General features: G+C 50.9%; 1 protein-coding gene across 1 annotated transcript; it reads left to right on the top strand.

Moving 5' to 3' along the window:
* Nucleotides 1–14,739, top strand: LOC141941684 (fibrinogen-like protein 1). Its single transcript, XM_074864659.1, has 7 exons — nucleotides 1–62; nucleotides 693–1,525; nucleotides 7,404–7,626; nucleotides 10,681–10,818; nucleotides 12,245–12,461; nucleotides 13,685–13,880; nucleotides 14,379–14,739. The coding sequence occupies exons 2-7, from the start codon at nucleotides 1,091–1,093 to the stop codon at nucleotides 14,523–14,525; spliced, it is 1,356 nt and encodes a 451-aa protein (XP_074720760.1). The 5' UTR covers nucleotides 1–62; nucleotides 693–1,090; the 3' UTR covers nucleotides 14,526–14,739.
* Nucleotides 14,740–17,087: the final 2,348 nt, after the last annotated feature.

Raw genomic sequence — 17,087 nt, 5'->3', positions numbered from 1 at the left:
GCCGGTCGGTGCTCACTGATCTCTGCTCTCACTGCCGGAGAGCCTGGCCAGGACTTTTGAAGGTACGTCAGGAGCTGGGGTGCTGCTTGCTGGGAGTTGGGGTGCTGCTGGGGAGCTGTGGCATCCCTCCCAGTTCTCCATCCTCACCAGAGTGGGACGGGGATGGCTTTTGGTTGGGAGAAACATTAGGAGCAGACGCAGAACGTGATGCCATGGCTGAGAACCCCGGTGTCGGGCAGGAATCAGAGAGCAGCTCTGGCTGCAAGGGAAACCTGATTTCTCCAAATAAAGGGACAAAGTCACGTATTTGTCTCACCTGGATGGTGGCCAGGCCATCATCCCTCCATCCCTCCTTGGACCAGCCTACAACCAGGGTCCATCCAGACTGCCCCAGGGATAGGTTGGTGGTCTAACCCTGCCCAAGGCTGGGTTGGTGGTCTGGGATTCCCATGTAGATGGTCACCATTCCCTAAACAAATCCATTTATAGTTACATCTGCCAAGAAAAAGTCCTACACAGGGACAGAGAGAGAGCCCCAAATCCATGCCCAGTGTCCCTGGGCCATGGGGATGGCTGGAGGGGGCCAGGGAAGGTGGGGAACAGTTTGCTGTTTGTAGGCAACATGGTGGGGAGGGTTGATTGCTCATCCTTCCTCTAGATCACCTTCCTCCTTGCTCTGGTTCCCATTTCAGGGAGCAACGGTGCAGCGGAATGCCTCATCTTGAGGAGCAATCTCCTCACGCATAGTTCTGAGTGGGCAGAAAGCCCTGCCTGAGGGGCTGACCACCCCTGGTCAGACCTCGACACCCTCCAAGCCAACCAGCAACTCTTCAGGAGGGGAAACACAGCCCACGAAGCCAGTGGAGCCTGGCCAAGAGAGCGGAGGAGCTCCTGCTGGAGCTGATCCCAGCTTGGTGGCCACCGGGTGACATCAGGGAGGATTCTCTATGGGGACAGGCCGAAGTGACCCCCTTGGCGAGAGCTCCGGGATCCCTACTCATGCTCATATAGTTTCAACCTCACCCGCTAGCTCTCAGGAGATCTGGTGTTATACCCTGGGGACTGCCACCTTTCTCCCCAACTGTATTTGATGATGAGACACTTGGGGTCATCCCCGGGGACCCTCCTCACCTGCCTGATGGAGGTCTACCCCAGCACTGGCTCTGCCAGGGCAGGTTTGTTATCTCTCCTCCTCGTGACTGCGCTGAGCAGCCCCTCGCTGCAGAAATCCCTGCCTGCGGCGTACAGAGACCATGGGGGTCCCCAGGGGCGCACGGGCCTGATCCAGTGTGGGGAATACAGCAACCAGGTGCTGCCCAACGGCCTCTGTAAGATCGTGGCCACGCTGCCGCAGGGGGATGAGCAGCGGTGCCCGGACATGTTTCGTTGCACCGATGAAGTGTCTTACTGGCTCCATGAGAATGAGGAACGAAAGCGGCAGGTCTTGGAGCTGCGGGAGCTGGTTTCAGAGCTACAGGAGGAGCTGAGGAACCACCGACACCACATCAAAATCCTCAAACTCCAGGTAAAGGGTTGCCCTTCGTGGACCCCACTCCAAGTGGGTGCCTGTGGTCCCTCCCCATGGTCCCTTCCAGCTCCCAGCAGTTTGTAGGGGGAGGACACCCAGTGAAGAATATGGTGGTGTTCTGACCACAGGCTGGGACAGTCATTAAACCCCAGCTGCTCCTGCTGTGATAGCTCAGGAGCCTTCCCAGCCTATCTTTCTTAACATTAGCCACCAACCCTTCATCTGTGCTAGCTCCTCCACCTTCGAGCCTGCCTCGGAGGGGTTGCTGATCCATCCCATTGCCCAGAGCGGGATCCCAGACTAGATCTGGAGTTTTGGGTGGCTGGTGAAGGACCACACCTCAGATGGCCGCAGGTGACCAGGTGAAGCCCTAGCTTCCAGCCCACGGCACTCACCCTGCAGTCTCCTTTCTGTTGCTCATCCCAGCCCGGCTCCATTCACCAACCCCGCATCATGAAGCTTCACACTAATACATTTTTTCCAACCTTCTTTGGCACCTCTGAAGCTCTCAGATGTTGGCACTGCCACAAACACTTGGCTTGGCCCTCAGCAGCGGCAAGCAGCAGCTTGCACAGGGTTGTAGCCAGGAACAGGGAGGGAGCAGGGTGTGATTTTGCTGGCTGTAGGAGTCATTTCCCAGCTCAGGTGTCTCACTGGGCTGTGGATGAGATGTGCAGAAGAACCAGTAGCTTGCACCCATGTCAGCAGGAACAGCCCCAAGACCGCTGGGTGAACAGCACCCTTGTCTTTGCTCTTGGAGGAGATGAGATCTGATATGGTTGGGCTCTGGGGATGATTTATTCTTGACTTGGCTTCCTTTCATCCTCACCCTTGGGATCCTTGTTTGGAAAGCCTCCTTTGGGCAGCTCCGTGGGGAGAGCGAGGCCATGCTGGAGGCTGCAGAGCTGGGTGGGTGTCTGTGCCTTGGGTGTCTCCGTGGGAGTGAGATGTTCCTGGTACAACAGAGGAAAGGAGGGAGGCACGTGAGTCAGGACGGGTGCTCGTGCTCACGCAGACCCACCCAGTGCCCCCCACCGAGGGTCCCTCCTCCCATGTTGGCCTCTGTCCCCCATCCTGCCTTCTCACCCACCTTCTACTGCTCCTCTCCCATTTTCTCTTTGCAATTGCACTGGAACACACTGGTGTAATAGACCTTCAGTCTCTCAACTTTCTACATTCATGCTCTGGTGACATTTTGTCCCTTAGGACTCTTTAATGTGTCCTTCCCCAATCCCAGCTCCTTGTGCTGGCCCCAAAACACGCTTCAGTGCTACCTGGCACTGCAGCTCTTTCACTGACCTCTCCAGCTCAGAGTCAAAGGTGGAGATGGATGGTAATGCCTTAAATATTTTCCCTGCAGTGTTCATTCTTCATTTCCAGGCTCTGAAGTGACCCATCTAAAGGCAAAGTGTCTGGTCCATGGCAGGGTCTCTTCAGGGTCAGAGGGAAGAGGGAGCAGAACCAGTCTCCCTCCGGAGACGCTGGTTGCCTGGGTGTAGCTGTAGAGGGAGTGGAGCTGATGGCCTCAAGCAGGACACTTGGTGTTCAGGAAGGGGAATTGGATGTGGAGCACAGGCTCTCAGTCCTTCTAACGTCCATGCCCAGGTCCTGCACGTCCCTACCCTACATACTGGTCTCTTCCTGCTCACCAGCTAGTCCAGCTGGAAGTTTGCTAGCGAGTTATACACACAATTAAATTCATTGGAGAAACGCAAATACTTCCAGGTCTTTCCAGCTGCTAGTGTTTAGACCCCTCATACATGCACAGGCACATACACATATACACGCACACACATGTGCACATACACATATACATGCCTGTGTACATGCATGTACACCCTGACCCAGACCTGTGAGCCCTGGGGCCCACGGCCCTCCAGTTGCAGGCGCTTAGATCCTGCAGCACTCACATATAGGAGAGAGTGAGATCACGCTGAAAAAAATCAGTGAAGGGAAGGACTGCATAAGAAAAGAAGAAAGATCAGGCTCAGCTGGACAAGGGCACTGACTGGAGGCTGATTTAAGCATGTCCAGCCTTTTTTAACTCCCTCATCTCTCAGTTTTCCTACACTCATTCCCCAGCCCATCCACCCTCCTTTCCCCACTTTTAGCCTTTCCCCTCTACATCCCAGAACTAGTTTTGCACAGTCCCACAAACCCATAATACTCCTTGCAATCATGTTTTCCCCTTCTTCAGGGTTCAGGCGGACCCTCTTCAAGACCACATCCCAGCAGGTCCCTTCCTGGCCCATCAGCGGTAGCTGAAGCCTCTGCTCTTCCTTACTGTCTCCCTTATCACCCACCTGGTAATTTCTGTGTCTTTTTGCTTAGTTTATTATCCCTTGCCCTGCTATTTGCTATTTTTTTGTACTGAATAGTTCTTAGACAGATAGTGGGTGCTCTCACATCATACCGTGGTGCTCTAGCCTGTGTCTGCCAGCTGGGAGGAAGCTGGTGGACAGGGATGTTTCTGGAGCAGCAGCAAAGTTTGGGATTCCACCTACCCGACCCCAGTGTCTACCATGGAAGGGTTTCTATGGGATCCAGCAGATCTTGTAGAAATATGAGCAGTGGATGCAGGCATAGATGCTGCTAGGACCTCTTGGATGTCTCCTGGAGGATGGAATGAGTTGGGAGAGTGTGTTTCTCCTCCATGGGAGCCCAGGTGAACAGCTCTGAAGGAGATGTGTCTGCTGTGGGGTGCTGCTGGGCTTCTCACCTTACAAGAAGAGCAAAGGGACATAGGGTGCACCCAAGTGTCCTGGAGCAGCCAGGTTCTGGGTCCTACCTGGATGTCTCCAAGTGGTTCATACCTGGGGGACAGTGCCAGCAACATCTGTGCCACCAAAATACTGCTGTGCTCAGAAAGGGGACATCCTCTGAGATCTTTTGAGGTCATTTGTGGAGAGTTTCAGACCTCGACTGGAAAAGGCCCTGAGCAACTGAATCCAGCTTAGAAATTGGCCCTGCTTTCTGCAGGGGGTGTGGGCTGGAGACCTCCAGCCATTTCTTTCAACCTCAGGTTTTTAACATGAGCCTAAAAAACCAAAAGGATGGAAGACCCAGAAGAAGAAGGAAGAAAACAAAATCTGGAGAGTTTTGCTGATGGCAACGTGTGTGTCCTGTCACCCTCCAAGCACCAGAGCAGGGGAAAAACAAGGAGCAAAGCTGCATGTTGTGCGGGGAGTTATAGCTGAACAGAGGAAACCAGAGGCAGCAACGTCTGCTGAGCTGCTCGCCCCAGCTCCCCGCTGGCTTCGGGACTCTCCCGTAGGGAGTTTTCCCACTGTGTTGGTCTGGCCACTTCCCAATGCCTGTGCCCAGCCTGGGAAGCTGATTTCCTCCTTCATCCCCCAGCGTCATCCAGCCTGGGTAGATCTCCTCCACCTCCGTTCCTTCCACCGAGGAGCTGTTGCTCCCTTAATCCGTCTTCATAAATCAGCTGCTGCTGGTTGGGCTCCCTGGGGTTTGCCATCAGTATTTCTCCAGGAGCTCAGCGTGGGCTTGTCTGTCCAAGCAGAGACATCTCTCTGAGCTCAGCATCCCTTTCTGAGCTGAGTCAGAGCAACAGGCTCTTCCAGGTCACAGCTCCTCTTGGGCTAATGGGGACACCCAAATTAGGTCAGATGGGTTGACCCCATCTTTATCATGCTTCCAGTGCAATTTAGGGAGCAAAAGGAACCCCCTCTCCCAACCTTCCCTGTGCATTTCCAGTCCTATTGCATTTGCACAGCTGAGGCATGTACAGAGCAGGACCCCACAGTGCAAAAATACAGCCCCGGTGCCACCAGTGCAGCGGGATGCAGGGACGGGAGCAGCATCAGGGCACCGTGGCAGTGGGCTGGTTGTGCTGTTTTTAATCAGCAGCAGGAAAAAAAAAAAAAAAAAGTATCAACTCTGGAGGAGGGGACTGTCTGGGAGAAAGCATCATGAGGTTTACTCGGAGAGCTGATGCGTGGGTGAAGGGAGCTGGAAGAAGCCTGTATCCGTCACAGCTCACAGAGCAGGTGGGGGGACGACTGATTTATGGTAGAGCCAGAGACATTGCAGTCCTGAGAAGGAAAGCACTGTGTTGCACACCATAATTCCCACTTTGCTGCCCCTGCCTACCTAGCTGCTCTGGATTTTGGGATACAGTCAGGCTTGATGGGTTTTTAGCAGGCTCAGGTGGCACTGGGAAGGATATTATAGAGCTGCCATTAGTTATTGATACAATAACCCAGCAGTGGTGATGCCATCTCCTGGGAACAGCAAGCTGAGACCTGTCCTGGTGGGAATGAAAGGACATTGTAGAGAGGTTGGTGCTGGTCTCTTCTCCCAGGGAATTAGTGACAGAACAAGAGGGAACGGCTTTAAACTGCAACAGGGGAGGTTCAGACTGGACATGAGGAGAAAATGTTTCCCAGCAAGAGTGGTCAGAGAGTGGAATAGGCTGCCCAGGGAGGGGGTGGAGTCCCCATCCCTGGGTGTGTTTAAGGGCCGTTTGGATGAGCTGTTGGGGGATGTGGTGTAGGGGAGAACTTTGTAGAGTCGGGCTGAGGGTTGGACTCGATGATCCCGAGGGGCTTTTCCAACCTGAATGATTCTGTGATTCTGTGAATGGGGACCGAGGTGTGAGATGGGTCCTGGGAGCACCTGGAAAGGAAGAAAACATACCCTGGGCATGCAGACCCCTTCCAGCTGAAGGAAATCCCTGACCCCCAACAGCACCACTGCAGTTTTGCAGGTAGTGATGAGTCCAGTGTCAGATCTGTGTCCCCAGGGATATTTAATAAGTCACACGCTTGCATGAACACTTAAAAATCCAGATTTGCCCCTGATGCTGGGGACAAGGAGGTGAGAAAATAAACTAATTTATTTTCAGGGTCTTGGGGTGACTTGTGAGCCTGAAGCAATGATGTGGAGCGGGTGATGGAGGAAGAGATGGACAGGGAAGGGCAGTGCTGGTGGAGAACCAACATCCCGCCACTGCAGATGGGGCTCTGGGATTGCCAGACCCTCGAGAGGGGCTGGGGAGCACCACGCATAGTTGTTACATTGCCTAAGGGATGGAGGGGGGGTTCCCAGGCTGCTGTGGGATTATGGAGGTGCTGTTTATGGCCTGCTCTGCCATCTAATGGACAGGGAACTCTGAACAAGAGAGGTGAGGGTGTCTGCAGCGACTGCGTCGGGGGCATGTTTGGTGTGTGCTGGTGGAGCTCAGGGTGCTCATCTCCTACTACAAGCTGTGGGCACCTCCAGCCAGCTTGCACATATATTTTATGTAGGATCAGAAACTGGTTGTCCTAAAAACAAACAGCAAAAGGGTTGTGAAAGGAGTTGGGGTCCTGTATCACACCCGCTCCTTGCGCAGCATGAATGTGGTCATTGCTGTTTACAGGACACCAGCCATTGCCCAGAGAGCAGGAGGTGGCCCATCATGCAACGTACTGATAAGCTGTTGATATTATAAAATATCACAATTCAAGGGGAGATTGGACAACTTTTTGGAAGGAAAACCCAGCTGTGGTGGTATTGTTAAATATGTAGAGGCCACATCCCTTTTGCAAGAGGTTGCTGACTGAAGGGTGCTGGGAGAAGAATCCTATCTGCTTGCCCTGCCTGCCTGTGCATGTCCTGCCTGCACCAGATCCTGGGAATATCCAGCTACTGGTGGCTCCTGTGGTGGGCTGGGGGCTGGTGTGGGGCTGCAGGGGGAGGGGAAGGGTGCAGGCACTGTCCTTGGGGTCCTTGGTCTCTGCTGGTGGACACAGCAAGTGCTCCTCTGCCCTCATGCTGCTGCCTGCCCATCCCTTGGGGGTCCTGGGGCCATGCCCCCAGCTCCATACCGGTCCTCAGGCATCGCCCCCCACCCCACCTTTCTCCTTGCCCATAGCATGAGGAGGCGACCAGCCGGAACCACAGCTTGGCTCAACGGGTGCAGGACCTGGAGCATCGATACAGTGAGGCCAGCACGCTGCAGCACATCCAGGCCATGCTGCTCTACGACATGCAGGCACAGATAAACAACATTTCTGTCCTGACCGACTGGGCCTGGCACAATCCCGCCTGCCTCAGACCTGCTGAGATGAGGCTGCAGGAGGAGATGCACCATCCAGGTGATGGGGAGTTGCTGGGGCCGGCTGGGAGGGGATGCTTCACCCTTTTACAGAATCATAAAATTCCTTGGGTTGGGTGGGACCTTAAACATCATCTAGTCCAACCCCCTTCCACATGCAGGGACACCTTCCACTAGCCCAGGTTGCCCAAAGCCCCGTCCAACCTCGCCTTGAACCCTTCTGGGGAGGGGGCAGCCACAGCTTCTCTGGGCAATGTCTCTCAAGCGGGGCTGAAGGAAAAGGCTGTGGGAAAAGGGCTTTGAATCCCCCCTGCATTGGCTGGGAGTCTGATCTCATCCAACCTGTCTTCCCAAGGCAGCCAGGAGGGCTCCTCAGAGCAGGACACCTCTAGGGATGTCTCCATGCTGTCTAGAAGAGAGGTCCTGTTCCCCAGTGCCTCCTTTTTCTCTCCATGGATGATGTGAGATGCTCACAGGGACCAGCCCAGGTTCTGACAACCAGGCTGGCATTGCTCCTACCATCACCCCACGTGCAGTCAGCTGCGTGAGCCTTCCTCCCAGATCCAGGGACTGTTTTTCCATCCAAAAAAACCACAAAACAACCAAGATTTTTTTTTTTCTTCAAAAATTCACAGCATGAAATTAGGGTTTTGGTGAAACTCTTCACCTTTGAAAAACAACCGTTTTGTTATTCCTCACACGCTCTTTTTTTAATGAATGCATTTAGATCATTGCCAGGTTTTTGGTTGTTTTCCTTGTTAGTCCCTGGAATGTTTTCTTTGTTTTTTAACAAACATGGGAACTTTCAATTAAAGAATTGAAGCTTCAGTTTGACTAAAACCCCATTTTCTGCTAAAGAACCCACTGCCATGAAAACATTTTGACCAGGGCCTACCATAGCCAGGATCTGCAAAGATCAACTTTGAGGTGCTGGAAGAGAAACTGAGTTGCTTTTGCAAACTGTCTGAGTCTCTGGGTCTGTGGCAAGGGGGTGGTGGTCTCCAAGAAGACAAGACTAGATGTGCCAATCTGGTCCCTATGCCCCACATCCTGTCTCCTGCAGCAGGTGACCAGGAGGAGGATTGGAGAAGGACGAAGTGCTATTTCTCCTGAATAACCTTCCAGCCTTTGGTGAACTCAGGTTGAGGGACTTGTAGAGACAGCATCTATCTTCTCCATTGAGAAGTGAGCTGGATGGGATGACTCAGGTGACACGCAGAGCATTGCTAATGGCTTTCACCTACCAACCTTGACTTGATTTGAGCTGGTGACATCTGGGGTGGGAAAGTCATGTTATTTCTCCCCTGAGTCATCTAGTCTAAGTTGTTCATTGTGCTCATTTAAAGCTCTTTTGGCCATCCATGTTGTGGTGGAGGTAGCATGAACAGCTCTTCTGGTACCTGCTTCCAGGTGCCTCTGAGACCCGAGCAAGAAATGCTCTGTGCAAAACCAGGACATCGGAGTTGATCTCTACACCCGTGACCACCACCTGCAAGCCAGAGCTGGGATTCATCTTGTGACCAGGATGGTGACTTCTCTGGTCCAGAGATGGTGACTTCTCTGGTCCAGGGAATGCCAGTCCAAGTGCAGCTGATTGATGCTGCACTTTTAGCTGACTAACTTTGAGTGGGATCAGGCTCTACTTGCCGTCCCAGATGCTCCCTAGAATGCCTCTCCTTGACCTCTGCTTTCTGCACACAACTGGTTTCTCCCACACACTCTCCTGCAGCAGCAGTGCCAGTTGGTTCCAACCTCAAAGGATGTCCCCAATCTGTCACCAGACTGCATGGGGACCTCCCAATCACCATGCTCTCCAGTTATTGGGCTGGGATGTTGTAGCTCTTCATCCATCATTCCCCCTCGGACTCACTTTCCCATTCACAAGGATCTTTTGTCATCTGCAAGTCCTGTGGTCTCATCCTTTCTGAGTGCTTCGTGGAAGGGTGATCTCCCACGTATGCTTTCTGCCCTCCTTCAGGCTCCTAGTTCTCCCGGTAATCCCAGTCTGGCATTCAGGCCGTGCTGTGCTGCCCAGTTTCAGGCTGGGCTAGCCATGTGAGTAAAATGAAGGGGAGCTGCCTGTGTGAGCTGCCTTTGCGCCTTTCTTTCTAAAGATGGGATTCACCCCACCAGGGAGGCTCAGCTTACAGACAACGATGTTTCATGTTGGGTGCCTACATACGTGTGTCCCCACGTGAACTGGATATTGAAAATAACAAGGCAAACAGTGCGTGGACCAAGAGCATTTCAGCATGTTCTTTCCACTGCTATGACTAGAGTCTCAGTCCAGCTGACACCTAGTGCCACCTGAAATACTCTGGAGCATCCGAGACACCCACGTAAGTCTGGCAGATACAAGACAGGGCCTACATGAGACAGCTGAAAGCCAGCCCCAGGGCATCTCAGATGTCAACATGCACCTCTGTGCAGGCAATTCAGCTGAGCTCCTTTGGTAGGTGATGGAGGGAGACAGGGAGAGCAGCTCTTCTCTCCTCTCCCACATAAAACCAGGATGAACTCCCCTCTGCAGAAGCCTGTCTCTAAGGACTAGCTGAGACCGCCTGCCTGATGGCAGCTGCCAGGCAAAATAAATCCCACCTGACATATCCCAGTTAAAAACGTCTTTGGGTTCTCCAGCATTATTTTGATCCCCTTTCCTTGTAAGACAAAACCCACAGCAGCAGTTTGGGAGACAAAAAAACCTTCTGCTATTATCTACACCAACCATTGCTGGCGAACCAGCCAATTCTTTATCCATGTATAGACATTTTAGTGTGAGATATAATCTGAGCCTGATAAAACGCATATGGTTTCTGTGTTGCCATTACAAAACCAGTTGAACTGAAGACCGCTCCTCAGCCACAGCATCCTTAAGTACAGATCTGTGCTAACAAACCTTATTACTAATAAGCCACCGCACTCAGGTTTGAAGCCTGTGTGCTGCAGAGGTTTTCAGCTTCAGAAGAAGCTCTGAATCCAGGATTATTTGCCCGGTTCTGTGTTACAATTGTGTGAAAATGACGCTGGCTGTGGCTGTGTGCCCCTTTCCCCATGCTGTGCACTAAACGCCGTGTTGCTCTGCTTTCTCACTCAGAGGTGAAGCACGCCAGGAACTGCCCCATTGACTGTGCTTCCATTTACTACAATGGGGTCCGGCAGTCTGGGGTCTACGGCATCATGCCCTCGCTCGGAGGGATGCCTGTTGAAGTGCTGTGTGACATGGACACTGAAGGTACTGCAGGAAGCACCTACAACATCTTCCAGCAGAGCTTTGGGTGGGATTTGACTAACATGAGAGTTATATCTTATATCTGAGCTATTTCGAAGCTCCTTTACAGTCAGTGAGAGTAACATCTCCAGAAGGGCTCTTCCCCAGGGACAGAGGACTCGTCCTCTCTGCTGACTGAAGGAGGGGTTTGGATAAATACTTCAAACCTGACATTATGGCTGGGATTCAGTTGCCTAAATACAGGCATTCAGTGCTCTTTGAGATGTCCTCATACATCCAAGATATTTGCAACACACTAGTGGATATGACACAGGGTTTGGGGAAAGAGAAATCCTTCTGGAGTAGCAGCTCATCACTGGAGGGTATCTGGAGCATCTCTGGCTAGTTGAGGCCTATGTGTGACAACCAGTAATTGTAGCTGTGCTGAAGTGACAGGGTATAGGAATCTTCCTCACAGGTATTTTGGAGTGTAAATGAATGAGCAGGTGACCTCCCATACCATATGGTTATTATTACATACAGGTCACATTACTGTCATCCCAAGGGACAAACTTACTAACGAAATTAGCTGGCAACACTTGAATTTTGGAAGAATAATGAAGGTTGTCAGGGAAATGGGGCGGTGGGTTGTCAGTCCCTTGCCCCATGGACCTACTCCAGCCCAGAGGGATGTGTCACATCAATATGTCCCATGCTGGAGGAAGGGGTTCAGCTCCCCACTCATAGGCATCTCGCCTGTTGGAGGTTCTACAGGTGATTGCAGCTTTGGGATGCACGTGCTCATTAAGAAACAGGCTGTTCAGACAATGTGGTCTCTGTTATGTCATTACTATTATTTGCATGACCATCAACACAATCTTGGACACTGTAGAGTGACAGGCTGTACAAACAGCAAATAAAAAGATGGCCCCAGTCCCGTCCATCCCCACCCCCCTGCCCCAAGCTTACAATATTGGAATAAAATGAAAGAGGAGAGAGGGATTTGGACAGATGGGAGAGCAGATGGAGACAGTGAGACAATGCTGGGAGAGCTCATGTGCCTCTGTGGTGCTGCAGGAACAGTACATAACAATCTCCAAACTCCAGGATCTCCAGTTTGTTCCAGTTCCAAAACATTTGCCTTCCAAAAGCTACCAGCTCCCTCTCATTTAAAACCACCTTAAAATCTGGGACGGTCAACAGGGGAACATCATCATGAACCAACACAATAGAGGTGGGAGCCCTTTTCTGTGAGCTATGATGGGCATCACATTTTATCCCCGTGCAGCAACCAAGGCTGTATTTTGTCACTTGGTGGGAGGAGGCATGACAAGGAGACACCTTGCTGAGCTGCAGATGCATCCTCAGAGGTAACACCAGTAAGGAGTCTGTCTGGGACCCTTGGATGCTCCCTTGAGACTCCCATTTTATGTTATCTCTCTCCTGGCAGGTGGGGGCTGGACGGTCATCCAGAGGCGTCAGGATGGCTCAGTTGACTTCAACCGAACCTGGAATGAGTACAAGGAGGGGTTTGGGGACCTCAGTGGTGAGTTCTGGCTGGGCAATGAGAACATCCACAAGATGACGACCCAAGGGGACTATTCTCTGCGCATCGACCTGGAGGACTGGAACAACAAGCACAAACATGCCTTCTACCAGGTCTTCAGGTAGAAAGTGGGATGGCCTTCCCTGGTTCTCACAGACACAACTGGTTCAATGTCGGGAGACCTTCTGAGATGGGAACCCCATTGTGGTCAGAATGACTCTGTCTAGAGAGCTTTTCAGACTGGGCCTAGGTTGCCTATCCTTTCTTCCTCACCTGGATTTTACCACCAAATTTCACTCCAGGTTGAAGCCTGGGTGTGAACTAGTAAATGTGCAGTGTCGTTTGGCCATGGCCAACATCCACAGCCCCAGGGGAAGGGAGCTGTAGGACCCAATGGGCAGTCCCCAGCTGCTCAGGGGTATTTTTACTGCCAAAACTGTTGAGCTCTACATCAAAAACAGGGTTTTGAATCCCGTGGTCTTGCTGGGCAGGTCCTCCAGCATCTGTCTGGTTTAGAATCGTGTTTTGATTTTTACCCTCTCTCCTCATGGCTTTTTGCTTGCTGGACCTGATGTAACATCCTTCGGTGTCTATCGTTCTTCCCCTTCTCCAGTGTTTTATTTATCCATACTACATCAGCCTCATCTTTTCTTAATCAGGGGTGACCAGGTCTGTCTAGACTGTCCCATATGAACCCCTTCCCTGTCTGCACTGGAAATGCTTGTGGGTGACTCTGCAGAAATCCACCATGGGAAGATGTCCAAGGGAGCACTGCACCTTATGCACACTTGAAGCTTGAGGGCTACGGGTAGACCCCAAAATTGTTGAAACTGCTGGAAAAAAAACTCCCATTGCTTGAATGTGCCGTGAAGTATCGTCCACCAGCAAATGTGTGCTCTGAATGGTCACCCCAACATTTGCTTTGTTTGATCAGATGTCACATGCAACGGCAGTGACCTTCAGCCTTTGCTAGCCCAAGGGGAAATTACTAATTAGCTCAGTCTGGGTGAAGAGTGAGATGCTTGTTACATGGAGTGGAGGCAGTGCTGTGTAATTAGAGGAACTGTCTTGCTAAAGCTGCCTCAGCCCTTTATTGTGGTTTTAGAGTCACGGTCTGCCCAGTTCAGACCTATAACAAGTGCCCTGAGTCATGAGAAAGTCATGCACATCCCACAGAAGGGAAAAATACAACATCTTTGGCTTCTAGAGGTGATGAATCATAGCAGGGAGGCTGGCCAGAGCAGCTCGATGATTGCTAGGTGATCACACCAGGAATGCAGTATCCGGGCTGGAAAGGAGACTCGAACACTCCCCATTAAATAGTCCCACCTTTGTTGTTCACAGCATTGAGGATGAGGAAAACTATTACCGCCTGCACGTGGACGGGTTCAGTGGGACGGTGGAAGATTCCTTTGCCTGGTACCACAACAAGAGGAGCTTCAGCACACCCGACTCGGGGAACATCTGCGCTGAGATTTGCCACGGAGGCTGGTGGTACCACCAGTGCTTTTACTCCAACCTCAACGGGGTGTACTACAAGGTAAGGTGGAGGCATGAGGACACAAGATGCTTTTTCTCCAACCTCAACGGGGTGTACTACAAGGAAAGGTGGAAGGATGAGGATGCAGATGTTAACACACAAGGTCCAGGGCTGGGAGGAGTCTGTTGGTTCTCACATCATAGCAATCCTTCCTGGCTTGACCAGCCACTGCACTTCAGGGAGGGAACAAAATGAGCGCTGGGCACCAAGACAGTCCAACCTTTTCAGTGCCATGCGCCAGGCACAAGTGTTGAGCCACCTCTGCACGCTGGGTTTTGGGACCACATGGTGGAAACTTGTGGTACGGGTGACTCACACAGAGATGGATGGATGCCAGCTCCATTGGGACCATCTGAGAAATGTTACATGTTCTTTTCACCACATCGTCATTAAGCTCTTTGCTCCAGTGTTTCAGAGCAATCAGTTTTCCAATGCTCCCGTCCGGATGATGCTTCCATGTGTTTCCTGTGTCTGACCATCCCTTTCTGTGCATCCCAGGGCGGCCGATACTCCATTAAAAACCGCAAGAAACTGGGACCAGATGGTGTCGTTTGGTACTCGTGGAAGGACACAGACTACTACTCCCTGAGGAAGGTGGTCATGATGATTCGACCACGCACTTTCCGGCCCCACATCTCCCCATGAAGGAGCCTGGGACATTTTTCATTTCACCTCACATTGAACGTTGGGCTGGAAATAGCTTGCTGTGAGCAAAAACTGATGCTGGAGATCCCCGAGGGACCGAGCATGATGCCTGTTGCTGCTTGTTTGCTTTCAAGACAGTTGAACCAACAGCCGAGGTGTCAAGACCTTTAAGAAGTGTTTGGGTGGTGAAGCTTTCCTAAAAACGTGGAGGTGATTGCTGAGAAGGGCTTTGCAAGGACAAGCACGTGGCTTGCTGGTTCACTAGGTAGCAGCAGAACTTGGCAGGCTTGGGCATCCCCAAGGCTTGAGACTAAATCCATTTGACTGGGTGATGGGAATCAGCCACACACTGAGGCTGGACGGGAGATGTTGAGTGCTCTGGCTACCAACCCAACAGTGTTTTAGAGAGAAGAACCAGCAATCCTGTACGAGTTTTCCACATGGGATGGGAGGGACCAATTCTTGTGCCGTAAGATGATTATCTCTCCAGTCTCGGCAGAGTTTCTCTGTTCACATCACTGTGTCTACGTCCACCACGCCAGGGCTGGGCTAGGGTGGCTCCGAGGTGCTGAGATGGCCCTGAGGAAAGCCAGGAAAGCCAGCATGCAATGCTCAGAGATGACGTCAGGGACAAACAAGGAGGAAGATCTGCAGTGGCCCTCGCCTCCTCTGGCAGGGATTGTGTTACACACGCGGACATTAGCTACCTGCAATAGCAAAACTCCAAATGAAAAGATTTACAAATAAAATTTGTGGAAGGTTTTCCATTTTGCCATTCTGTTTTCACCTCTATGTCCTTTCTCTGACAAGGAACTTCTGATGAATTTTCTCTCCACCCTAAAAGTGGTCTGCAGGAGTGGTTAGACATGATTTTAAGTCTTTTTTAACTGCCTTACTCCAGATAAAGAAGATTTGGTGTTGCTGTCTTTTAATTTTCCATTTGTAGCTACAGAGAAAGACCCTCCTTTTTTCCTGACTTTGCCTCCTCACAGGATCAAGAGATGGAGGCTGGGACTTGGCCTCAACCCTGATTGTGTTTGGTGATGAACATTTAATTAGATTACCTTTTTCCTGTTTCATGTGCACGGATGAGTTCAAAGAGGGTTCAGCAAAGAGGAAAGGCAGATGTATTAGAGACAAAGCACCATTCCTCCCAACTACTTGTCTACTGCTTGATGTTCTGATGGTTTCTGTAGCTTTCACACTATTCTGGACTATATTTTGACTGGAACCTAATTTTTCATGGGCAAATCAAGCAAAGAAGTTACCTTCCAAGCTTACTACAAACTAATATCCCCAAGATAATAAAACAATGTTATTTGTCTTTCCTTCTGCTAGGTTTGCCTTGGTAATCTTCCTTGGGGGGTGTTCCCAAGATGTTCTGGTGGTGTTTGGGGTCTGGGCTGGTCTATGCTGCTGTTGTACCATCACTTGCTGTGAACATCTGGGCACTACCAGTGGTGGGAGGAGATCTTTCTTGCCTTGTGGCGCACACATCTCTCATATAATGTCGTTCCTTCAGGACCTGCCCTTCCCTCTTTGGACTGCAGGCATTCAAAAGGCCATGATAATACCCTACTAAGAGACTAATAAATCACTTGAATAAGCAACAACTTAATTAACTGATGATTATATTATCATTATTAATATGCAATCTGATTTTGCACATTATTAAACACAACGATAAAAGTATCACTCTTAAACCTTATGAATCACACACTACTGCCGAATTACCGTTTTACCATCCCTCCCTCCCCACAACTCTTCATACCAGGGTGCAAGTGTCTCCCTTGTTACCCTCTTGCACTAAGTCTTTTGGACATAGCCCTGATGGAGAGTCCAACAAGTTGTCCAAGGACATCCCATGCAGTTGGGTACCCAGGTCAGTGTCACCACTATCTGTAGACATCCATCTCCTGACCACCAAACGATCCCATCCTTCTGTGTTCCTTACCTGATTTCATAACTTACTCCTTTTTTTTTTTTTCTATTTCTACCTTAGAATTTCTTTTTCTCAGCCCAATCTGTCCCTAATTATTTTTTTTTCCCTTATTGGTCCAAATTCTGCTACATCCATACTCAAATTTGTTAATCTGATGTCATGATTGAGGCAATCTTGGCCTACTATGGCATTACTAATATGGTTGCCTGTGTACATGTGGCTTTGCAAGACTCTGCACCCCAAAGATCCCTGACAGTTATGGGGTTCATACTGGAGTAGACTCTCTAAGATGAATCATTCTTCTTCAGATGTGACCCCTCCACCTTGCCCAAAGAGCTCCTCATGCACAGAGTCTGCACACTGGATGGTTTGGAGTTCACACAGCACCCTTTCAGTTTTAATATTAGGAAAAAATTTCTTCCCCGAAAGGGTTGTCAAGTGTTGGAACAGGCTGCCCAGGGCAGCGGTGGAGTCACCTTTCCTGGAGGTATTTAACAGATGTGTAGATGTGACGCTTAGGGACAGGGATTAGTGGTGGGCTTGGCAGCATGAGGTTAACGATTGGACTCGATGATCTTAAAGGTCTTTTCCAACCTAAATGATTCTGTGTTTCTGTGATT

Source organism: Strix uralensis, chromosome 3 (assembly GCF_047716275.1).
Source record: "Strix uralensis isolate ZFMK-TIS-50842 chromosome 3, bStrUra1, whole genome shotgun sequence".
In the NCBI taxonomy this organism is placed as follows: domain Eukaryota; kingdom Metazoa; phylum Chordata; class Aves; order Strigiformes; family Strigidae; genus Strix; species Strix uralensis.
The sequence above is the reverse complement of the archived record's forward strand: the minus strand, read 5'-3'. Positions and strand labels throughout refer to the sequence as shown.